This window comes from Camelina sativa, chromosome 19, assembly GCF_030686135.1.
Source record: "Camelina sativa cultivar CO46 ecotype springtype chromosome 19, ASM3068613v1".
Lineage (NCBI taxonomy): Eukaryota > Viridiplantae > Streptophyta > Magnoliopsida > Brassicales > Brassicaceae > Camelina > Camelina sativa.
In genome coordinates, this window is record NC_141898.1 from 19,389,110 (window position 1) to 19,409,568 (window position 20,459).

Consider the following 20,459-nt stretch of genomic DNA (forward strand, 5'->3'; position numbering starts at 1 on the left):
AATGTTGTCATCTAATATATGTATGTAATCAGAAATGTCAATTACATATATTATTATCTGTTCTTACATAGTGACGTAGGAGGAATTTAGCGAATTTAACTTTTCGTTTGATATATTTACTTATGTTAGTTTTCTATTTCTGTCTAGAGTTTTCTATTTTGTGTTTTGGGTTTCTTCTCTATATATAGAGAGAGTCTAGGTTATTGGCAAAACAGTTTTCATTCTAATTAATAAAAAAAGCAGAGAATTTCTTCTCTAATATGGTGGATTTCCAAAGTTTCTCTTTATCAAGTTCACGCTTGAGAACTTGATTTCCAACTAGGCTTAGTGCTTGCTAATCCTAGAGTTTCTGACTGCGTCAAGTGGTATAAGAGCAGGCTTTCTCTTGTCTCTTTTTCAAGGCTTGATCAGCTATGGGGGATCAATCTGTGACCAAAGCAGACTTTCAGGGTTTTACCAAGGCTATGACCTCGGCTCTAACTGCTTTGACCGACCAGATGACCAATTTGACAACTGAGATCAGAAACAACTTCAACAATGCAAATCAGCAAAGAAACAAATAAGGAGAACAAGGACTTAACGTGAATCAGCATAGAAACAGGGGAAGACTAATCCCAAGGGTAGACAACAATCATGCTGTTATTCATGAAAGTTCAAGTTCTGATGAAGAGGAAGCTGTGGAGGATGAAGTTGAGCAAAGAAATCGACAAAATAATCATGACTACCGCGTAAAGGCTGACATTCCATTGTTCTATGGAACTATGAATGTGGAAGATTTTCTAGATTGGCAAATAAGTGTTGATAGTTTCTTTGAAATCATGGGTGTCCCTGAAAACAAGCAAGTTAAAATGGTGGCCATTAGGCTGAAGAGTATTGCTGCTGTGTGGTGGGACAAACTTGTTTTTCAGAGGCAAAAACAAAGGAAGGGACCAGTCAAGACATGAAGGCGGATGAAACATCTCATGATGGACAGGTATTTACTAGAGGACTATGAACAGATTCTCTATAAGATGTATATTGAATGTGTTCAAGGAAAAAGGACTGTGACAGAGTATACAACAGAGTTTCTGCGATTTTTTGAGTGTAATGATCTTGGAGAGACAGAAAATCAGAAAGTGGTGAGATACATCAGTGAGTTAAAGAGTTCTATTGAAGAGAAGATGGGTTTACAAACTGTATGGACGGTGCATGAGGCTTCTAGTCTACCTTTGAAAGCTGAGTTAATTGAAAAATCTCCTCGCAATTTTACTTCCTTCAGAAGATATTCACCTCAGAATAATCCTGAATCAATAGGAGATAAAGAGAAGAGTGCAGTAACAAAGGATACTAGCCTTGGGAACAAAGGCGCTGGAAGTTCTAACAATGGTTCTAATAATGCTCAGCAGAATAAAGCACCAATCCAGAAGCAAAGTAACATTTATGCGAGACCATCCATTGACAAGTGTTTTCGTTGTCAAGGACAAGGTCACAAATCAAACGTTTGTCCGAGTAGGAGAACTACAGCTTTGCTAGAGGAGGAAGAAGAACATGAAGAAGAGGATGAATATGCTGGTGTTGAATTTGCTGAAGAAGAATCGAATGAGACGATCAACATTGTATTTGAAAGGGTCTTATTATCATCTAAAGAAGAAGGACAACGAAAAAGTTTGTTCAGAACAAGGTGTTCAATCTTAGGTTTTGTTGTTCGAGAAGAAGGGATTCATGTTGACGAAGATAAAGTGAAAGCTATTAGGGATTGACCTGTCCCGAAATCAGTCAGTGATATACGCAGCTTTCATGGTCTTGCTACCTTCTATAGGAGATTTATAAGAGATTTCAGTACTATTACTTCTCCTATTACCGAGTGCTTGAAGAAAGGAAAGTTCCAATGGGATCTCGAGCAAGAAAAAAGTTTTAATTTAATCAAGGAAAAGCTATGTACTGCACCAGTTCTAGCATTGCCTGATTTTGATAAAGTGTTCCAAGTTGAATGTGATGCTAGTGGAGTGGGAATAGGTGCTGTCTTGTCTCAAGAAAAACGACCAGTGGCTTTCTTCAGCAAGAAATTGAGTGAAGCTCGACAGAAGTGGAGCACCTATGATCAAGAGTTCTATGCAGTATTTAGAACCCAAAGGCAGTGGGAGCATTATTTGATTCAGAGAGAGTTTATTTTGATCACTGACCACCAAGCTTTGAAGTTCCTTCACAGCCAAAAGGTGATTAACAAAATGCATGCTCGTTGGGTTAGCTTCCTGCAGAAATTCCCTTTTATAATCCAGCATAACTCAGGTGCACTTAATAAGGTGGTTGATGCTTTGAGTAGGAGAGCATCATTGTTAGCTACTTTAACACAAGAGATTGTGGGATTTGAGTTGATGAAGGAGTTGTATGAAAATGATGTTGAATTCAAGGAACTATGGGCCAAATGCAACGAGAAGCATCCTTCTGCAGATTTTCATATTCAAGAAGGCTATTTGTTTAAAGGAGATCGATTGTACATCCCTTGCTCATTGCTAAGAGAGAAGTTGATCCGTGATTTGCATGGGGGTGGTCTTAGTGGGCATTTGGGAAGAGATAAGACTATTGCTAGCCTAGAGGAGTGATACTTTTGGCCACACTTAAGGAGAGATGCTGGAGCCATTGTCAAAAGATGTTATATTTGTCAAGTGTCGAAAGGCCAATCGCAGAACACTGGTGTTTATATGCCTTTACCTGTTCCTGATGATATTTGGCAAGACTTGGCTATGGATTTTGTGTTGGGATTGTCTCGTACACAACGAGGTGTGGATTATGTGTTTGTGGTAGTTGATAGATTTTCCAAGATGACACATTTCATTGCTTGCAAGAAGACTGCAGATGCATCCAACATAGCCAAATTATTTTTCAGGGAAGTGGTGCGCCTTCACGGAGTTCCTAAGTCAATTACTTCAGATAGGGACACAAAGTTTCTAAGTCATTTTTGGATTACTCTTTGGAGGATGTTTAGAACAGCTCTTAATCGTAGTTCTACAGCTCATCCTTAAACAGATAGACAAACTGAAGTAACTAATAGAACTTTGGGAAATATGGTTCGAAGTAATTGTGGGGATAAACCAAAACAGTGGGATTTAGCTTTGCCTCAAGTGGAGTTTGCTTACAACAGCGCTGTACATTCTGCAACAGGGAAATCACCTTTTTCTCTAGTGTATACTTCTGTTCCTAGACATGTGGTTGATTTGGTTAAGTTGCCTAAGACTCGTGGAGTTAGTGCATCAGCTGAAACCATGGCTGAAGAGATTTTGGCTGTTAAAGAAGCTGTTAAGGCTAAGTTAGAAGCTACTGGACAGAAGAACAAGGTTGATGCTGATAAACGTCGAAGACTCAAGGTTTTCAAAGAAGGTGATGAAGTGATGGTGTTCCTCCATAAAGAGAGATTTCTAGTTGGTACATATAGCAAGCTGGAGCCTCGCAAGTATGGACCGTTCAAGGTGTTACGGAAGATCAACGACAATGCTTATGTTCTGGATTTCCCAGAATCGATGAGCATTTCCAGTACTTTTAATGTCGTTGATAATTATGAGTATCATGAAGATGGAGTTCTATATCCAGAAGAGAACTTGAGGACAAGTTCTTAGGAGGTGGAGGAGACTGACGTAGGAGGAATTTAGCGAATTTAACTTTTCTTTTGATATATTTACTTATGTTAGTTTTTTTATTTCTGTTTAGAGTTTTCTATTTTGGGTTTTGGGTTTCTTCTCTATATATAGAGAGAGTCTAGGTTATTGGAAAAACAGTTTTCATTCTAATTAATAAAAAGCAGAGAGTTTCTTCCAGAGTTTCTCTTTATCAAGTTCACGCTTGATAAATTGATTTCTAACTAGGCTTAGTGCTTGCTAATCCTAGGGTTTCCGACTGCATCACATAGGTAACGAAACCATTAATAGAGAAACCATTGATGAAGGACAAATGAAACGAAAAAATAAACAAATTTTAAAAAATTAGGTTTATTATAAATAATAATATTTCAATTATATAATATAATAATTTTCATATTTTCACAATATATTAACAGAAGAATAGTTTTGATACAAATTTCATGTTATCTTAATCTTAACGCTTTATTTAAAATTTATATGAATAGTCAAATAATGTTTACATCATAAATAAAAACTAAAAAATATTTTAGATTACGCTTAAAATTTTTATTGTAGGTTAATATTATTTAATATTTAACATGACATATATAAAGTTTCATTCACATTTTAAAAAAAAAAATCAAATGTACAATTCATAACATATACATTAAAAGTAGTATTAGTATTTTCATTAATTTGATTTATATAACTAATATATTTTAAAAGATATTGTTACTGTTTAGTTACCATTTATTATTTTGTTCCTTCTCTGCATCTTTTTCTTTCATTCCTAAAAAATTGTTTATTCCATTTGGTATTGTTCTTTTTATTTATTTCATTTGTAGTCAGTTTTAGTATTTTTATTTGTGTTGTCAACTTATTCAATTAACGGAAAGTTTACTACAATTATAAATTCTTATTTCAGGGATATTACAAAATATAGATCCAAAAAAAGCTGCATGACTATTTATTCATTTTTACTATTTGAGATGAGTAAGTTGAAAAACTGATGCAACTTGTAATTATATGGTTAAAATTATGCCCAACACAACTCATTCAACAAAAAAATTGAGGACAATGAAGAAATTATAATAAAAAATTGTTCATCTCATATTTTACAAAAGAATGAGTTGAATGCTATATATTCACTTTTTTTGCAAACCAAATTTTTTTCAATCGTTCATTTGCATGCAGCCATTTGCACCAAATATTGATTCATCATTGTGAACCTCCATTTTGATAATCTTTTTGGCTAATGGTCGAAAGTTAAGAAGATTCCTTAAATCCATGAACCCATGGTAGTTACTAGTCCTGCAAGTTAGTTTAACCAAAGCAAAACCGACTTGGAGTTTTTGATTGCTTTTCAGTAATCACTAAAATTAATCGATTTGGTTTATTTTCGTTAATGGAATTTTTCTAAATTGAACAATTTTTTTTAGGGTTTTCCAGTTAAAATCGGTTAAATCTGGTTATATAGGGTAAAATAAAATGTCCTTTGGATGTAGATTTTAGCTTGCATGCGAAACAAACAAATTTTAAGAACAATATATTCCCACAAAAACCTTATAACCAAATCAAGATTGCTTTTTTTTTTTTGATTCAAACGTATGAAAATATATTGAATTAAACTTTAACGAAAAATGCTTCTTTTTTAGGTCATGTTCGTTTGTTTGCCGTTGGATCCAACGACAACAGTAGCAACAGTAACATATGTTGTTTGTATCCCAGTTGTTGTGTTGTTCGTTTGTCTATCGTCAAGACAAATCATTATGTTTTTACAAAAATTTTGAATAATATTTTTAACAATAATTAATTTAAAATATAGGTTTAAAAACAATTAATTTAAAATTTTCCTTTTATTTTATTTACTTTATATTTTATAAATTTCATTTGATTATAGTTGATTTATTTGAATTTAAGTTAATTTAATTAGCAATGAATTTAATTAGATTTAGTTTAGTTTTTTATGACTTAATTTATTTAATATTTTTATTATATTTAATTACATTAAATTAAATTATATTTATTTAATTTATTTTATCAATTTTGTTAATAAATAATTCTTTTACCGCTAATTTAATCCATTTTTAGTCTTTTCACATATATTAATAAAACACATTATAATTGCTTCATTTTGTAGTGATTTATAATTTTCTATAACTCTATATCAATAGTATTTAGTTATTTTTCTTAGATTTACAATTTATCATTAGCAACTATTAAAAAGTACATTGATAACTTAAAAGATACATATTTTTGAAACAAATTTTTTTCTAGCAAAATGATTAATAAGGAAAGGAGAGAGTATATATTTTTACCACTATGTTGTTCGTTTCTATGTCGCTAGATCTATTGACCAATCGCAAAGACTGATCACAGATAAATACTGAAAATTTTAGCGACTGAAAATTGCGATCGTTAGTCATCGGCTTTGGTCAACAAACATTGTTAGGTCATTGTCGCTGGTTTGTGTCACCAACGACAGAAGCACGAACAAGACCTTACTAGATTTTGTAGAGTAAATGGAGTCAACACCTTTGATTTAATTAGAAGTTTTTCGCGTAGGTTGTAATTAATTAAAAAGCATAAACACAATCAATAAGTTGAATTTTTTTTTTTTAACTGTGGGTTAATAAAATTGTGTTAAACTTTTTTTTAAAAAAATTTGGATTTAAGTTGGATATTCCATTGAGTTGGATTGTGTTTTCCATTCAACTTAAATCACATTTCTATTTTATATACTTTATTTATAACCTAAATTCACATGTTAAATTAAACTATTAAACATAATCCTCAAAAAATTACTGAAACTGTATTTTGACTATATATTTTTCGTTTATCTTTCTTGGTGTGACTATATGAACATTTCTTTATAGTAGAAGATAAGGAGATCAAGCCTCCCATAAAGAACATAAAATTAAGTACAAACTTGCCTAGGAGCGCAACACCCGTGACATCTTTCAACAAAATTGGAGCAAACACAACTAGAATTCTTTTCTAACAAATGAACTTTAGTGTAAAGAAATATCACAGTTTGCTAATCTGTCGACCAGACGATTAGCTTCTCTACACACGTGAGAAACACATATTATTCAGTCCCTTGATATGAAGCTATGACACAACCATATAAGGAACAACAACATATGAGCGTTACTAATCTCTATCTTAAGAAACCCCACCATCATTTCCGAATCCACCTCAAACTCCCCGCTATATATATGCCATAGTAAACACCCATACTTCTGCTATCGATGTCAAGCATATCCCTAAGTTTCGTTTAAAACCTACTCCTCAAACCCAGGAAGCATCCCACATCACACCGTTGGCCGTAGCCATTCCCGAGTTCCCATGGGATGCCCCCATCTGTGTTAAGTTTCATCCACCCGTGCCTTGTGATACTTCACGTACGATACCATCTGTTCCACTCACACTATGTTTGCCCTCGGACCTCGTTGCGTCAAGTTAGCCTCTAATAATACTTCTTTGACTAGATCTTTGACAAGCTGTATTCTATCTCGATATTACTATTCGTACCAAAAACATAACCACACTTCCACTTCAATCTCCACCAAAACGCCATTCCAAATAGGATAGACCTAAATTTGTTTCTCTATCCAAATTCTCATACATCAATTCGAGTAAGGAGGTGATGAACATATGTACATATGTATTCTAATTCATATAATTTTAACCTTTTTTAATTATCAATTTCTGCAAATTTAAAAGTTTCATCCTAACCCTAAATAATTAGAAAAAAAAAAAAAAGAATAAGGAGCAGTCCATATATATAATTATATAAAAAAAGAAAATAAAATGAGGATTGATTAGAGAGAAAACAAAATATTATTAATCGTCCGATAACCCAATCTCTCTCTTCCCCCAAACACAAAAATATACGCTTTCTCTCTCTCACTTCAAAATCCTCCCGAGACCTCTCTTCTTCTCGCAGCCGACGATCCATCCAAAAAAAAAAAAAAAAACCAAAACTCGGACGACGGTGATCGTCTTTCACCTACCTCGCCGACCTCTCCGTCCTCTCAATTACGATCTACCATCACCAGAATCCGTTTTCTCTCGAGTCCGATACAAACTTGCGAAAAAAATCCCTCGAATCGTTTACGAAACTTTTTTCTCCAGTTTCTGTATTTGAATTCGGCTTCGAAGAGATTAGATTGTCCGGTGAGATTCCTATAACCGTGCTTGATTTTCAAATCAAGTTGTTTGGTTCTGAAGAAAAACAATATATACATTCATTCCGCCTCAGAGAGTTTATCATCTCTTATGTGACTGTGTGTTTGAAATAGCTGCTTCTCTATAACTCCTTTTGTTGTGCTCCTTTTCTTTATTGGGATACCTAATTCTAGGGTTCACCTACCTTTTTTTTCTTTTTCTTTTTTTTTTCAATTTGACAATTCGAGATTTAGAGGGCTTTAGTATTCGATTTCGAGTTTTAATCGTGTTTTGCGTGGTGGATCTGCCTTCGACCTTGCTTTCCTACTGAAGTGATTGCGTAGACATTATTTTTATCCTTGTTCTGTTTCTTCTTCTCGTTGAAGAGGAGGAGAGCAGCATCTTCTTACCTTGTTTACCTGAACATCAGCTTCCATTAGATCTGCTTTTGTTTTGGCATTGATGCAGATGTCATGTCACGTGCTCCTCGGATTCTGGGATGTTCTTAGTTTCAGTTTAAACATTGCTTTGCTTCTCTCTGCTGCTCTTATTTTCCTGCTAATCGTAACCAAGTCTCGTTTTTATTGTAACCATTTTTGCTTAATAACTCATTTGTCTTCTTCTTTTTTTTTTTTTCTTTCATAGTTCTATTGAGACCTTAGAAGATTGTTGCCCACTGCAAGCCAGAGAGAGAGAGAGAGAGAGCTTACTTTAGTTGCTGGCTTCATGTGAGAAGATGGCCTTCTTTAGAAACTACTCAAACGATACTGTGTCACATAATGTTGTGGATGAAAATGAGGAGCCGCAAAATGCTGCCACTTTTCAGACTTCACCTTTGAATGAAAATGTGGATGGTACCTTTAGTGAAAGAGGCTTTGACATGAACATGGATGTACGGTATCAAAGTGACCCAGAACCAGGATGTAGTATTAGGCAGCAAAGTCAGACAGCAATTGGTGATGTAGCTGGTCCTGTGGATTCCCATTATCAACCTTCGGCTAGGAGAATGGGTGTCACAGGGAGGTGGGGTTCCACGTTTTGGAAAGACTGTCAGCCAATGGGACAGAGAGAGGGCTCTGATCCTGCCAAAGATTCACAATCCGGTTTCAAAGAAGCATACCATTCTGAAGATAATCTCTCAAATGAACGTAGTGAAAAGTTAGATTCTGAAAATGAAAATGAGGAGGATAATGAAATGAACAAGCATCAAAGTGGTCAAGCTGATGTCCCAGCAGATGAAATGTTGTCTGATGAATATTATGAACAGGATGAAGATAATCAAAGTGATCATGTGCACTACAAAGGATATAGTAATCCCACAAATTCTAGATCACTGCCGAAGACAGGATCTGCTATCCATAGCAACTCGAGGGCCTCAAGAGCAATTCACAGAAACATTCACTATAGTAATAGTAATCATGAACACAATGGTGATGCTGATATAGACTATGAAGAGGAGGAAGATGGTAAACTCTTTTAATTTTTACTCCTAAATAGCTTGACTGCATTTTTTGTTAGAACTTATGTCTATGCTTTTTCCACTGAGCCCTTCCCACGCCATGTGCTTGGTCTGAACTTCAGTAACATATTTGATCTTATTTCTCATCAGAGGATGACCCTGAAGATGCTGACTTTGAGCCCTATGATGCTGTTGATGATGGTGGTGCAAGGAAAAAGGTTTGACTTCATACAATTCTTGTGTGAAGATATGTATCCTTCACAATGAAGCTAAAACTGAACAAAAAAATGGAGATAGTTTCTGAGCCATTTCTTAACTAAGTTTACTATTCGGAAGGAGGATTTTCATTAATATGTTGTGTTCTAGCCTTTTAACTTGTTTGATGGAATTCTTACAACTGGGTTGTTTTTTTATAGCATGGCCAAGGTTGGGACGTTTCTGATGAAGATCCTGAGAGTGATGATGATATCGATCTTTCCGACTACGAGGATGACTATGGTACAAAAACGCCCAAGGTTAGGCAACATAGTAAAGGTTTCCGGAAATCTAGCTCTGTACTTGAACGAAAATCATCCCATGCTTCTATTCGACAAAAGAGGAAAACGTCATATCAAGATGATGTCTCAGAGGAGGACTCTGATAATGACAACGATGAGGGTTTTAGAAGCCTGGCCAGAAGAGGCACAACTCTCCGACAAAACAATGGAAGGTCAACCAATAACATAGGACAGAGTAGTGAAGTTCGCAGCTCCACCCGATCAGTTCGTAAAGTCTCTTATGTGGAGAGTGAAGACAGTGAAGATATAGATGATGGGAGAAATCGTAAAAACCAAAAGGTATGATCTTTGGAATCCTTGCCCAGCTATTTAATGAACTTATATTCTCTGTTTTACCCTTTTGTCTGATATGTGCTCGTTAGGATGACATTGAAGAGGAGGATCCTGATGTTATTGAAAAAGTACTCTGGCATCAGCCGAAGGGTATGGGTGAAGATGCTCCCACAAATAACAAATCAACAGTTCCTGTTTTAGTTAGCCAACTGTTTGATACTGAGTCAGATTGGAATGAAATGGAATTCCTTATAAAATGGAAAGGCCAATCACACTTGCATTGTCAGTGGAAAACGTTGAGCGATCTCCAAAATGTACATCCTTTCGACACCTTTTTTAATCAATCTTTTGCATTTCTTTGTGATGATACTATTTTCGTTTCTAATTTTTTGCTTTGTTGCGTATGTTGTGTGCTCTTGCAGCTTAGTGGGTATAAGAAGGTTCTTAACTATACGAAGAAAGTGACGGAGGAGATTAGGTATAGGACAGCACTCTCACGAGAGGAGGTAATGTTTGAATGTCTGGAAGATTTTCTGCTTTTTATTATCCTTATATGTACAAGGAAGAATGCCATAAGATGCATCCCTGATGTTCCTCATCATGGTTATATTTCTTATTTCGTTTGTGAAACCATGTTTACCACGATAGATGATACTTTTCAGTTTGTACTTTTGGCATTATCGTACTAAACACGTGCTGCCTTAGTCTGTATTGGGATATGTCAAATAGATTTGTCAAAAATGTTATCATGGTATATAAATCTGAAATTCTTTCACTTGATATATTTTTCACCTTTTAGATTGAGGTCAATGACGTGAGCAAAGAAATGGATCTGGACATCATTAAGCAGAATAGTCAGGTAGTGTTTTCGATCCATCAGACTTGCAATCTAATTTCACATCTTATCCACTGCTGTTTACAACTATAGCTTTGGCAATTTATATTGGAGTATTGCTCATGTGAGCTAATTTATTTGTGTTATTTAGGTAGAAAGAATAATTGCAGATCGAATCAGCAAAGATGGTTTAGGGGATGTTGTGCCAGAGTATCTAGTTAAGTGGCAAGGGCTATCTTATGCTGAAGCAACTTGGTATATTCTCTAACACTCTGGATGGATCTTGTTTCTTGTTTCCTTCTTTTTGTAGTGATTGAGTGTTGTTTCCATAAATTGAGAAGCATGCTATAAATGATCTAGAATTTGTAATTATGTATTCATTTACCCCTCATGTATCATTTTCTTCCTGTTTTTTTTTTATTTTTAGGGAGAAGGATGTCGATATAGCATTTGCACAAGTTGCTATTGATGAGTACAAGGTAGAGTTTGATTTTCTGTTATAATTCTCCAACTATGTTCTTTTCCCCTCTGTTTAGTAGTAATAAGAATATTGGGTTCAAATTTCGTAGTCACGACGTGACTGCTGTCACTTATTCAACAAATGCAGTTTACTTCTTGTTTATAGCACACAGATATTCTAGAAGGAAATACACATGCTTACAAAATATTAAGCAACTTATTTTAGTCAGTTTAATGTGCAGGTTATTTAACAGTGCTATTATACTTGTCAATTCCTAATCTATTATATTTAGACTAGTGTGTAGATGGGTCTATTTCTGCAGAGTCAGATCCATAAAAAAATTAAGTTGCTTTAATACTTGAGGTAATTTATATCTATGATTCAGGCTCGTGAAGTTTCAATTGCAGTGCAAGGGAAAATGGTAGAACAGCAGCGTACAAAAGGAAAAGGTTTGTTACATAAAATCATTAGTTTTATAGTTTTCCTTTGTTTTTACGTTATATTGAAAGCATATAAAAAAAATAATCTTCATTAGAGAAACGCCTTACCTTGTTGCCTGGTTCTTACTAGTTTGGTCTCTGCATTCTTCCTCTCTCCAATCCAAAAGGGATAATCATTTATAATTGATTATAAACTGCAGCGTCTTTGTCTTTTATTTATTCACATAAGAATGTGAATGAGCCGGCGTAATAGAAAATTTAACGAAATACTTAAGAGAGGCATCACTTTGATTTTTATGCTCTGTCACTTTATTATGTTTATTTTGAATGTAGTAATTCTCTGTTTTGTATGTGATTCCAAAGTATGCTTCCGTTCCCACTTTATATCCTGAGATATAGGGTAGGTGAAAAATCTATTTCTAATGCTTAGTTTTGGTTACTGTTCTGTGTAGCAAGTTTGAGGAAGCTTGACGAGCAGCCTGAGTGGCTAAGTGGAGGTACTCTACGGGACTATCAGCTGGAGGGTTTGAATTTTCTTGTCAACAGGTGTGTCACTTATCTCCCTTCCTAATTGCTGGTGATGCTTTACTTGTCTGCTCGGTCTAATGGTTCGCTTCCTTTCGTTTTCCAGCTGGCTTAATGATACTAATGTCATTTTGGCTGATGAAATGGGTCTTGGTAAAACAGTTCAGTCGGTTTCAATGCTTGGGTTTTTGCAGGTGAGAATTCTTTTTTTTTCAAGCGAGCATTCAAGTTTTCTTTTTCTTAGCATTACCACTTTTCATGCTAAGATTTCTCTTCTTTTTTCTTTTAATTTTTTTCTCTCAGAATACCCAACAAATCCCAGGTCCATATCTTGTTGTTGTGCCTTTGTCAACTCTAGCTAACTGGGCTAAAGAATTTAGAAAGTGGCTTCCTGGCATGAATATAATAGTATATGTTGGCACCCGAGCTAGTCGAGAGGTGAGTAACAAAACATATGATTTTCATGATATAGCTTCTAACAATTTTCAGGGTGTTAAGAGTTCCTCTTGTATGCCCATTGTCTATCTATTTATTTCATTTATTGGCCTACTCAACAGTTTTTCTATAGTAATATATATATATATATATATATTATTAGCATATAAACGTCTCTATCCCTCTCTCCCTCTGGTGTAGAATTTTGATTTTGGTAAATTACTGGCTTTCAGGTATGTCAGCAATACGAATTTTACAATGAAAAGAAAGTAGGCCGTCCCATAAAGTTCAATGCACTGTTGACTACTTACGAAGTAGTTCTGAAGGATAAAGCTTTCCTCTCCAAGATTAAGTGGATTTACTTAATGGTGGATGAAGCACATCGACTGAAAAATAGTGAGGCACAGCTCTACACAGCTCTTTTGGTATGTGACTTTTTAAAGAACTTTTATCTATTTTCATGGTTCTGATTTCGGTTGTTCAGAATTAGTGGCGTATCTTATCTGTTTCAGGAATTTAGTACAAAGAACAAATTGCTAATTACTGGTACTCCACTACAGAATAGTGTCGAAGAGCTTTGGTATGTTGCTTCCCTTTTAAGCGTTTCTCAGAAGATTACCTTTTTTTGTTATTTCGGATTCATATTAATCCTGAAACTTGCAAGTTTATGGTCTTTGTTTGCTTATAATCTTTTACAATGTTGATTTTTGTATTCTATGTGGATCCACCCTTTTTAATACATGCCGTGCTCTTGAAAATTCTGATGATGTGTTTCTAATGTTACTGACAAAGCTTATATTGGGTTTTTAAAAATAAAAATTCTTGACATAATGATTCGTTGCTAACATAATACATGGACTGCTTTCTTGTATCATATGCTACTATTATTCCTTTGTATTTTGCAACTATGATAAACGACTTATTTTATTTTTTTTGCAGGGCTCTGCTCCACTTTCTTGATCCTGGCAAGTTTAAGAATAAGGATGAGTTTGTTGAAAACTACAAGAACCTTAGCTCATTTAATGAATCTGAAGTAAGCTTTTTCCGTTGCTTAATAGTATGTTGCCTTAATGAAGTATAGTTTATTTATTATTCAGTCGTCCACTAGCTTATACTTTTTTGGAATTTAGCTGGCCAATCTTCATTTAGAATTGAGACCCCATATTCTACGACGAGTGATTAAAGATGTTGAGAAGTCGTTGCCTCCAAAAATCGAACGTATACTAAGAGTTGAGATGTCCCCTCTTCAGAAACAGTAAGCATAATTTCAGCTGACACTTTTGATTGGGTAGCTTTAAATATTGTGACTTATATTCTGTTTTTCTGGTTTAGGTACTACAAGTGGATACTGGAGCGCAACTTCCGTGATTTAAATAAAGGGGTGCGCGGTAATCAGGTGGGTGACTTTATGATGCACCCAGGTTCTCATATTTATGGTTATGAAATAGTTATTCCTTTTCCCCTGCACTTTAGGTTGGGTGGATTATTTTAATGATTATTCAACTTCTTAAGTTTGCAGGTATTATAATTGTCAAGCTAACAATCTCTGAGTTACAATCAACAGGTTTCACTTTTAAACATCGTGGTGGAGTTGAAGAAATGCTGCAATCATCCTTTCTTATTTGAGAGTGCAGACCATGGATATGGGGGTGATATAAACGATAACTCTAAGCTGGATAAAATTATTTTAAGTAGCGGAAAGCTAGTTATCCTAGACAAGCTACTGGTTAGACTGCGTGAGACTAAGCATCGTGTGCTCATCTTCTCTCAGGTGCGGTTCAATGACTTCTATTCTTTCTAGTGGATATTTTACTTTATTGAAATGAATGTTGTCATATATCAGTTCCACTATTCTCCTGCTGCTCCCTTGTTAGACTGTGTTATACTGCACCTTGTGTTTTCTTCCCCCAATTGTGGTTCAGTGACATTTACTCTTGATTGACATGTACGTGGTTTTCTTTTCTGTAATGTGTCCTATCATGATTTTTTTAGATAACTTGTTTCAGTTATGCTTATTTCCATATCTCATCAGATGGCTCAAAATTATACCTATGGTCATCAGTAAACAGTACTTTGCGTTATATTTGGTTGTACTGCTTAGTTTGTTGTGTGAATGACACTTCCAGGAAAACAAATTTGGAACGTATAAGACTCTTTTGTTGCTGTTACACAGAAGTTGCTTTCTCTATAACTGTTTAGTGATCAAATTTGTTTAGGAAAACTGGAGCTCTTTGGATTAGAAGCTCTTTCACCTTGTTGTTTGGCTCTTTTGCATTGTTAACTCTTACAAAATATGTCTTGAATTTTATGAATTAATTATTTTTGCACTGTTTGCCTTGCAGATGGTAAGAATGTTAGATATCCTGGCGGAATACCTGTCTCTTAGAGGTTTCCAGTTCCAGAGACTAGATGGTAGTACTAAGGCAGAACTGCGTCAGCAGGCAATGGATCATTTTAACGCACCTGCTAGTGACGACTTTTGCTTTCTTCTTTCGACCCGAGCTGGTGGACTGGGTATCAATCTTGCTACTGCTGATACAGTCGTTATATTTGACTCTGATTGGAATCCACAGAATGATCTGCAGGTTTTGCCTCCAACGAAATTCTCTACGTTTTGGATTATTACTCTTCATAATTATTAATGGAATCCCAACCCTCATATATCAGGCCATGAGTCGAGCGCACAGAATTGGGCAACAAGAGGTCGTGAACATTTATAGATTTGTCACTAGCAAAAGTGTTGAAGAAGAGATCCTGGAGCGCGCGAAAAGAAAAATGGTACACTAGTTATAGACTGATCCATGCTCATATTATGTTTGCATAAATTCTCTAGCAGCACCAATGAATTCCTTAGTTCTGCATCCTCTCACCTTCATAAAATGATTTCACTTCAGAAAGCTGTCACCAATTCTTAAGTTGCAATATTTGTTATTTTCGTTTTTTTTGGGGCTGTTCAATAATCTTAGTTTCGGTTTATTATAGCAGGCTGTAACTGTTTTTGGTCCACCATTCTTTAGGTACTTGATCATTTGGTTATTCAAAAATTGAATGCTGAGGGTAGGCTGGAGAAGCGAGAAACTAAAAAGGGAAGTAATTTTGACAAGGTAAGAGCATCTTTTAAATGTTTATCGTGGCCGTTTTGTTTCCTTCAAAGGTTTCATTTCTGTGAGTCTGACACATGTTTTGTATTCTAGAACGAGCTTTCTGCAATATTGAGATTTGGAGCGGAAGAACTTTTTAAAGAGGAGAAAAATGATGAAGAAAGTAAAAAGCGGCTGTTGAGTATGGATATTGATGAAATCCTAGAGAGGGCAGAGCAAGTTGAGGAAAAGGATACTGGTGAAACAGAACACGAGCTGTTGGGTGCTTTTAAGGCAAGTTCAAATGTTTTTTCCGCTCTTTCTGTCTTTAGTTTGAGGTGAACCTAATAGATGCAAAGCACCCGAGACTATTCTTTTGCTTCTAAGGCTGAATTCTCGGTGCGGCGGTTAGGCACCCTTAGACGAAAGAGTGGTCTTTCAGGATTGGTCCTTCTAGGTCTTTATCAAGTTACTAAAATTGTCTTTCAAGTGCTGCTTTAAGTATTTGTTTTGTCCTTCAGGGGTCGTCGAAACCGTTTCTGGGGATAAATCCTTTTTTATTTTATTTGTGAAATTCTTTACTCTGCTAACTTCTCTGTGCATTTAGGTTGCCAACTTTTGCAACGCTGAAGATGATGGGTCCTTCTGGAGTCGCTGGATAAAACCTGAATCTGTGGTTACAGCCGAAGTAAAAATGCTAACTTCTACAAGAGTGCCTCCTATGTCATAGGTTTTTTCACATAGTCAGATTAAACATATTTCAGTTTCTAAACTTGTGTTACCTTTGTGTAGGAAGCTCTTGCACCACGGGCTGCTAGGAGTACAAAGAGTTATGTGGATCCTAGCCATCCTGACAGGACTAGCAAAAGGAAAAAGAAAGGATCTGAGCCTCCGGAGCATACAGAGAGAAGTCAGAAGCGCAGAAAAACTGAATATTTTGTTCCTTCAACCCCAATATTAGAGGGGACTTCAGCTCAAGTGAGAGGCTGGTCTTATGGAAATCTTCCTAAGAGAGATGCGCAGCGATTTTATCGAACTGTACGTCAAAGTTATTCTTATCTAATGTTTCTTTCTGCATATTTTTTAAGTACTGGAAAAATATTTAAATTTAAGGCTCTTCGGTTTGTTCAGCCTCAATGATTTCATGATTTCGATTTAGTTTTTAAGTTAAGTTTGAGTAGTTCCAAGATTGATTGACTGATTTACTTACTTTTACCCCATGATGTTATGGAACTGACGCTTGTTATATATCTGGTGTACAATTCAGGTCATGAAGTTTGGGAACCATAACCAAATTGCATGTATTGCAGAAGAGGTGGGTGGTGTTGTTGAAGCAGCCCCGGAGGAAGCACAAGTTGAGCTGTTTGATGCGTTAATTGATGGTTGTAAGGAATCTGTTGAAACAGGAAATTTTGAACCAAAGGTAAAACCTGAAATAAACCATCTGAATAGGAGGTTCTTTTGTTTTCCACTTTTCCTAGTTGTTCACTTGGATATTTCCATTTTTCCTGTTTTCTATCCTCTGCAGGGTCCTGTGTTGGATTTCTTTGGTGTGCCAGTAAAAGCGAACGAACTATTAAAACGTGTGCAAGGGCTGCAACTCCTATCGAAGCGCATTAGTCGATATGATGATCCAATTTCACAATTCCGGGTGTTGTCATACCTTAAACCTTCAAATTGGTCCAAGGGTTGCGGTTGGAATCAGAGTATGTGTAACCTAATTCAGTATTATCATATCAACATCTGTCTTATGTCTTTTCATCCAAATTCTTTCTATTATTTGGTATTCTCAGTTGATGATGCGAGATTGCTTCTGGGAATACTTTATCATGGTTTTGGGAACTGGGAAAAGATTAGATTAGATGAGAGCCTTGGACTTGCAAAGAAGATTGCTCCTGTTGAACTTCAACACCATGAGACTTTTCTACCTCGTGCTCCAAACTTAAAGGAGCGTGCCACTGCACTTCTGGAAATGGTGCATATTACCTGCTAAGATTTCTCTTAGTTATTAATTTTGTAATAACGTTCCTTGAAGAAGAGATTGACAGTATGAAATTCACTTTTCACAGGAACTGGCTGCAGCTGGAGGGAAAAATACAAATGCAAAAGCATCCCGTAAAAATTCCAAAAAGGTTAAGGATAATCTTATCAATCAATTTAAAGCGCCTGCCAGAGACCGAAGAGGAAAATCGGGTCCTGCCAATGTATCAACCAAAGATGGACCTCAGAGAACCCAAAAAGCTGAGCCGCTGGTAAAGGAAGAAGGAGAAATGTCTGATGATGAGGAAGTTTACGAGCAGTTCAAGGAGCAGAAATGGATGGAATGGTGTGAAGATGTCTTGGCGGATGAAATCAAAACTCTTGGACGTCTACAAAGATTGCAAAGCACGAGTGCAGATCTGCCAAAGGAGAAGGTTTCATTTTTTGTTACTCCTTGCATCGTTGATAGTGGCAGTGGCACTTTGATGTGTCTTTATCTGATCTTTCTCAAAACTTCCTTATGTTACTACACAGGTGCTTTTCAAAATCCGGAGATATTTGGAAATCCTAGGGCGAAGAATAGATGAAATTGTCGTAGAACACGAGGAAGATTTATACAAGCAAGATAGTAAGTAATGCAATCTCTGGTTACTCTGCAGCCAGGTTTCTGTTTTTTGTAAATTTGGGAATCAAAAGTTGATGATAGTTGGATAAACCCTGGTAGCCTCTAAGTAGCAAAATACATCAATATACTCTTTTACTCAGATAACCATTTTAATGCACACGGTTGTATTATTAACGGGGAATCAAAATGCAGGAATGACAATGAGATTGTGGAACTATGTTTCAACTTTCTCAAATTTGTCGGGGGATCGACTCAATCAGATATACTCCAAACTGAAGCAGGAGAAAGAAGAAGAGGAAGGGGTCGGGCCATCGCATTTAAATGGCTCATCTGCTGGCTTTGGTTCTAGGAACTTCCAGAGGCAACAAAAATACAAAACAGCAGGGAATTCCCAAGGATCGCAGCAGGTATACAAGGGCATTGACACAGCAAAGTTTGAAGCCTGGAAGCGGCGAAGAAGAACAGAAAACGATGTGCAGTCTGAGCGACCACCGATAACAAACTCTAACTCACTGGGAATACTCGGCCCTGGACCATTGGATAGAAGCCATCGGGCACGTCAAACTGGATTTCCCCCGAGATAAGTTTACTCTGTTCTGGTACAATACAATATGCTGTGCATTTGCCGGTTGGACTCTGGTTTTATCATGGATTTAGAAGTTCAACATAGATACGCGGGAGATTCATTTTTTCATATAAAAAAAAAGTCGGAAACACAGCAGCAATGTTCGGTTTTGGTTGCTAAAATTGGAGATTGGCATGCCTGACTAGCTGATGCTGACGCTGACGGAATGATATATACCGGAGAAAGCCATAAGTTTGTTGTTGAGCAAAGAGATAGCACTTACCAGGTGGTTTGCTTAGGTATAAAATAGTTGTGGATGTAGTCGAGTTGCTAAACTCCATTTCCTTATATCTATATATATGTTACCCATTTGGACTAGAGCAAATTGTACATTACCAGTTTTGTTAATTTTATTTTACATATATTCTGTGTTTCTTATGCTTTACATTGAGAATACGCCATAGTTTGTATAGTTGTTACTTGTTTGTATACAAGTGATTTATATTCAGATGCCTTTTAGTTCGACTCGAAGTTTAAAAACTAGAAAAAGAGAAACACGGGTGGAAAGCAAATACTCGCTTACGTTATGGAACAATTACTTCACATCTTGTGTCAATAATCAATATCGATTCACCCGCTAACATCATCACCAAAGCTCTTGGATAGAAGGAATTTGAAATTTCCATTCTTAAGTTGGCTGTTCCTAACTCTAAATATTATAAAGGGTATTGCAAAGTAAAGTTAAATAAAGATTTATCAAACAAGAAAAAATGTATGAGTAAAATTTTATTGCAAATGAAGAAGGTTGTATTAAAAATTAACTTCTAAAAAATATAGTCATTTGCTATTCTTGTATATGTAAACAAATATTAGTGCCCTAAATAATTATACTAACCTCCAAAATAATAGACCACATGCATACATATTGAAAATATGAATCAATATGATGTGTTAGATGTGTACATAGAAAGAAAAAAAACGTATTACAAGGAAAAAAATAATATAGAAAATGGTATGGCTCAAACTAATATAGAAAATTTATTATCAAATGATCACATAAACATAATGTTAGGTGGATAAATCAAGCATCATATAACAGTTAAATGGAAAAAGATAATCTTCAAAAGGAATAGCTAAATTCAATTTTGTCATTTTTTTGAAAGATATCTCTTCAACAACTCGGCTGAATAGTTTCTCATTTTTTTGATATGTAGTGAAATTACTCATTCGGATATGGAGATACGAATATCTCTTCCGTTATATGTTGTTGCACAAATCATCGAATATTCACTTATTTGCATATCTTTTCAGTAATCCTCTCTTTTATATAGGAAGCCTCTTAGCCAAATGCATCAATAAAACAAAATTATTCCTTTTTGTTTTTCATTTTTACAGTGTTCCAAATTGTTTTAAACTCTATGTTAACAAATCAGATAATTTAATAAATAAAAATATGTTAATA

At 35.5% G+C, this 20,459-nt stretch overlaps 1 protein-coding gene across 3 annotated transcripts; it reads left to right on the top strand.

Annotated features, from left to right (window-relative positions):
* Positions 1 to 7,408: 7,408 nt before the first annotated feature.
* Positions 7,409 to 19,505, top strand: LOC104766622 (protein CHROMATIN REMODELING 5). 3 transcript variants are annotated; one of them, XR_015591144.1, is made up of 31 exons: positions 7,409 to 7,772; positions 8,409 to 9,229; positions 9,373 to 9,440; positions 9,639 to 10,058; positions 10,142 to 10,366; positions 10,475 to 10,558; positions 10,852 to 10,911; positions 11,039 to 11,142; positions 11,315 to 11,366; positions 11,733 to 11,796; positions 12,240 to 12,333; positions 12,419 to 12,506; positions 12,616 to 12,750; positions 12,981 to 13,172; positions 13,260 to 13,327; positions 13,687 to 13,780; positions 13,878 to 14,002; positions 14,080 to 14,143; positions 14,312 to 14,518; positions 15,090 to 15,332; positions 15,415 to 15,525; positions 15,765 to 15,851; positions 15,942 to 16,121; positions 16,435 to 16,515; positions 16,624 to 16,865; positions 17,095 to 17,250; positions 17,356 to 17,533; positions 17,621 to 17,802; positions 17,897 to 18,241; positions 18,342 to 18,435; positions 18,625 to 19,505. XR_015591144.1 is itself a non-coding variant. In XM_010490536.3 (31 exons), exons 2-31 carry the CDS (start codon positions 8,500 to 8,502, stop codon positions 19,014 to 19,016), a joined length of 5,169 nt encoding a protein of 1,722 aa, XP_010488838.1. In that variant the 5' UTR covers positions 7,409 to 7,772; positions 8,409 to 8,499; the 3' UTR covers positions 19,017 to 19,505. The 3 variants fall into 3 exon arrangements, 2 of the variants coding, with proteins under 2 accessions (XP_010488838.1, XP_010488839.1); XM_010490536.3 differs by having other exon boundaries at positions 16,620 to 16,865; XM_010490537.3 differs by lacking the exon at positions 12,616 to 12,750 and having other exon boundaries at positions 7,416 to 7,772; positions 16,620 to 16,865.
* The last annotated feature ends 954 nt before the right edge of the window (positions 19,506 to 20,459 follow it).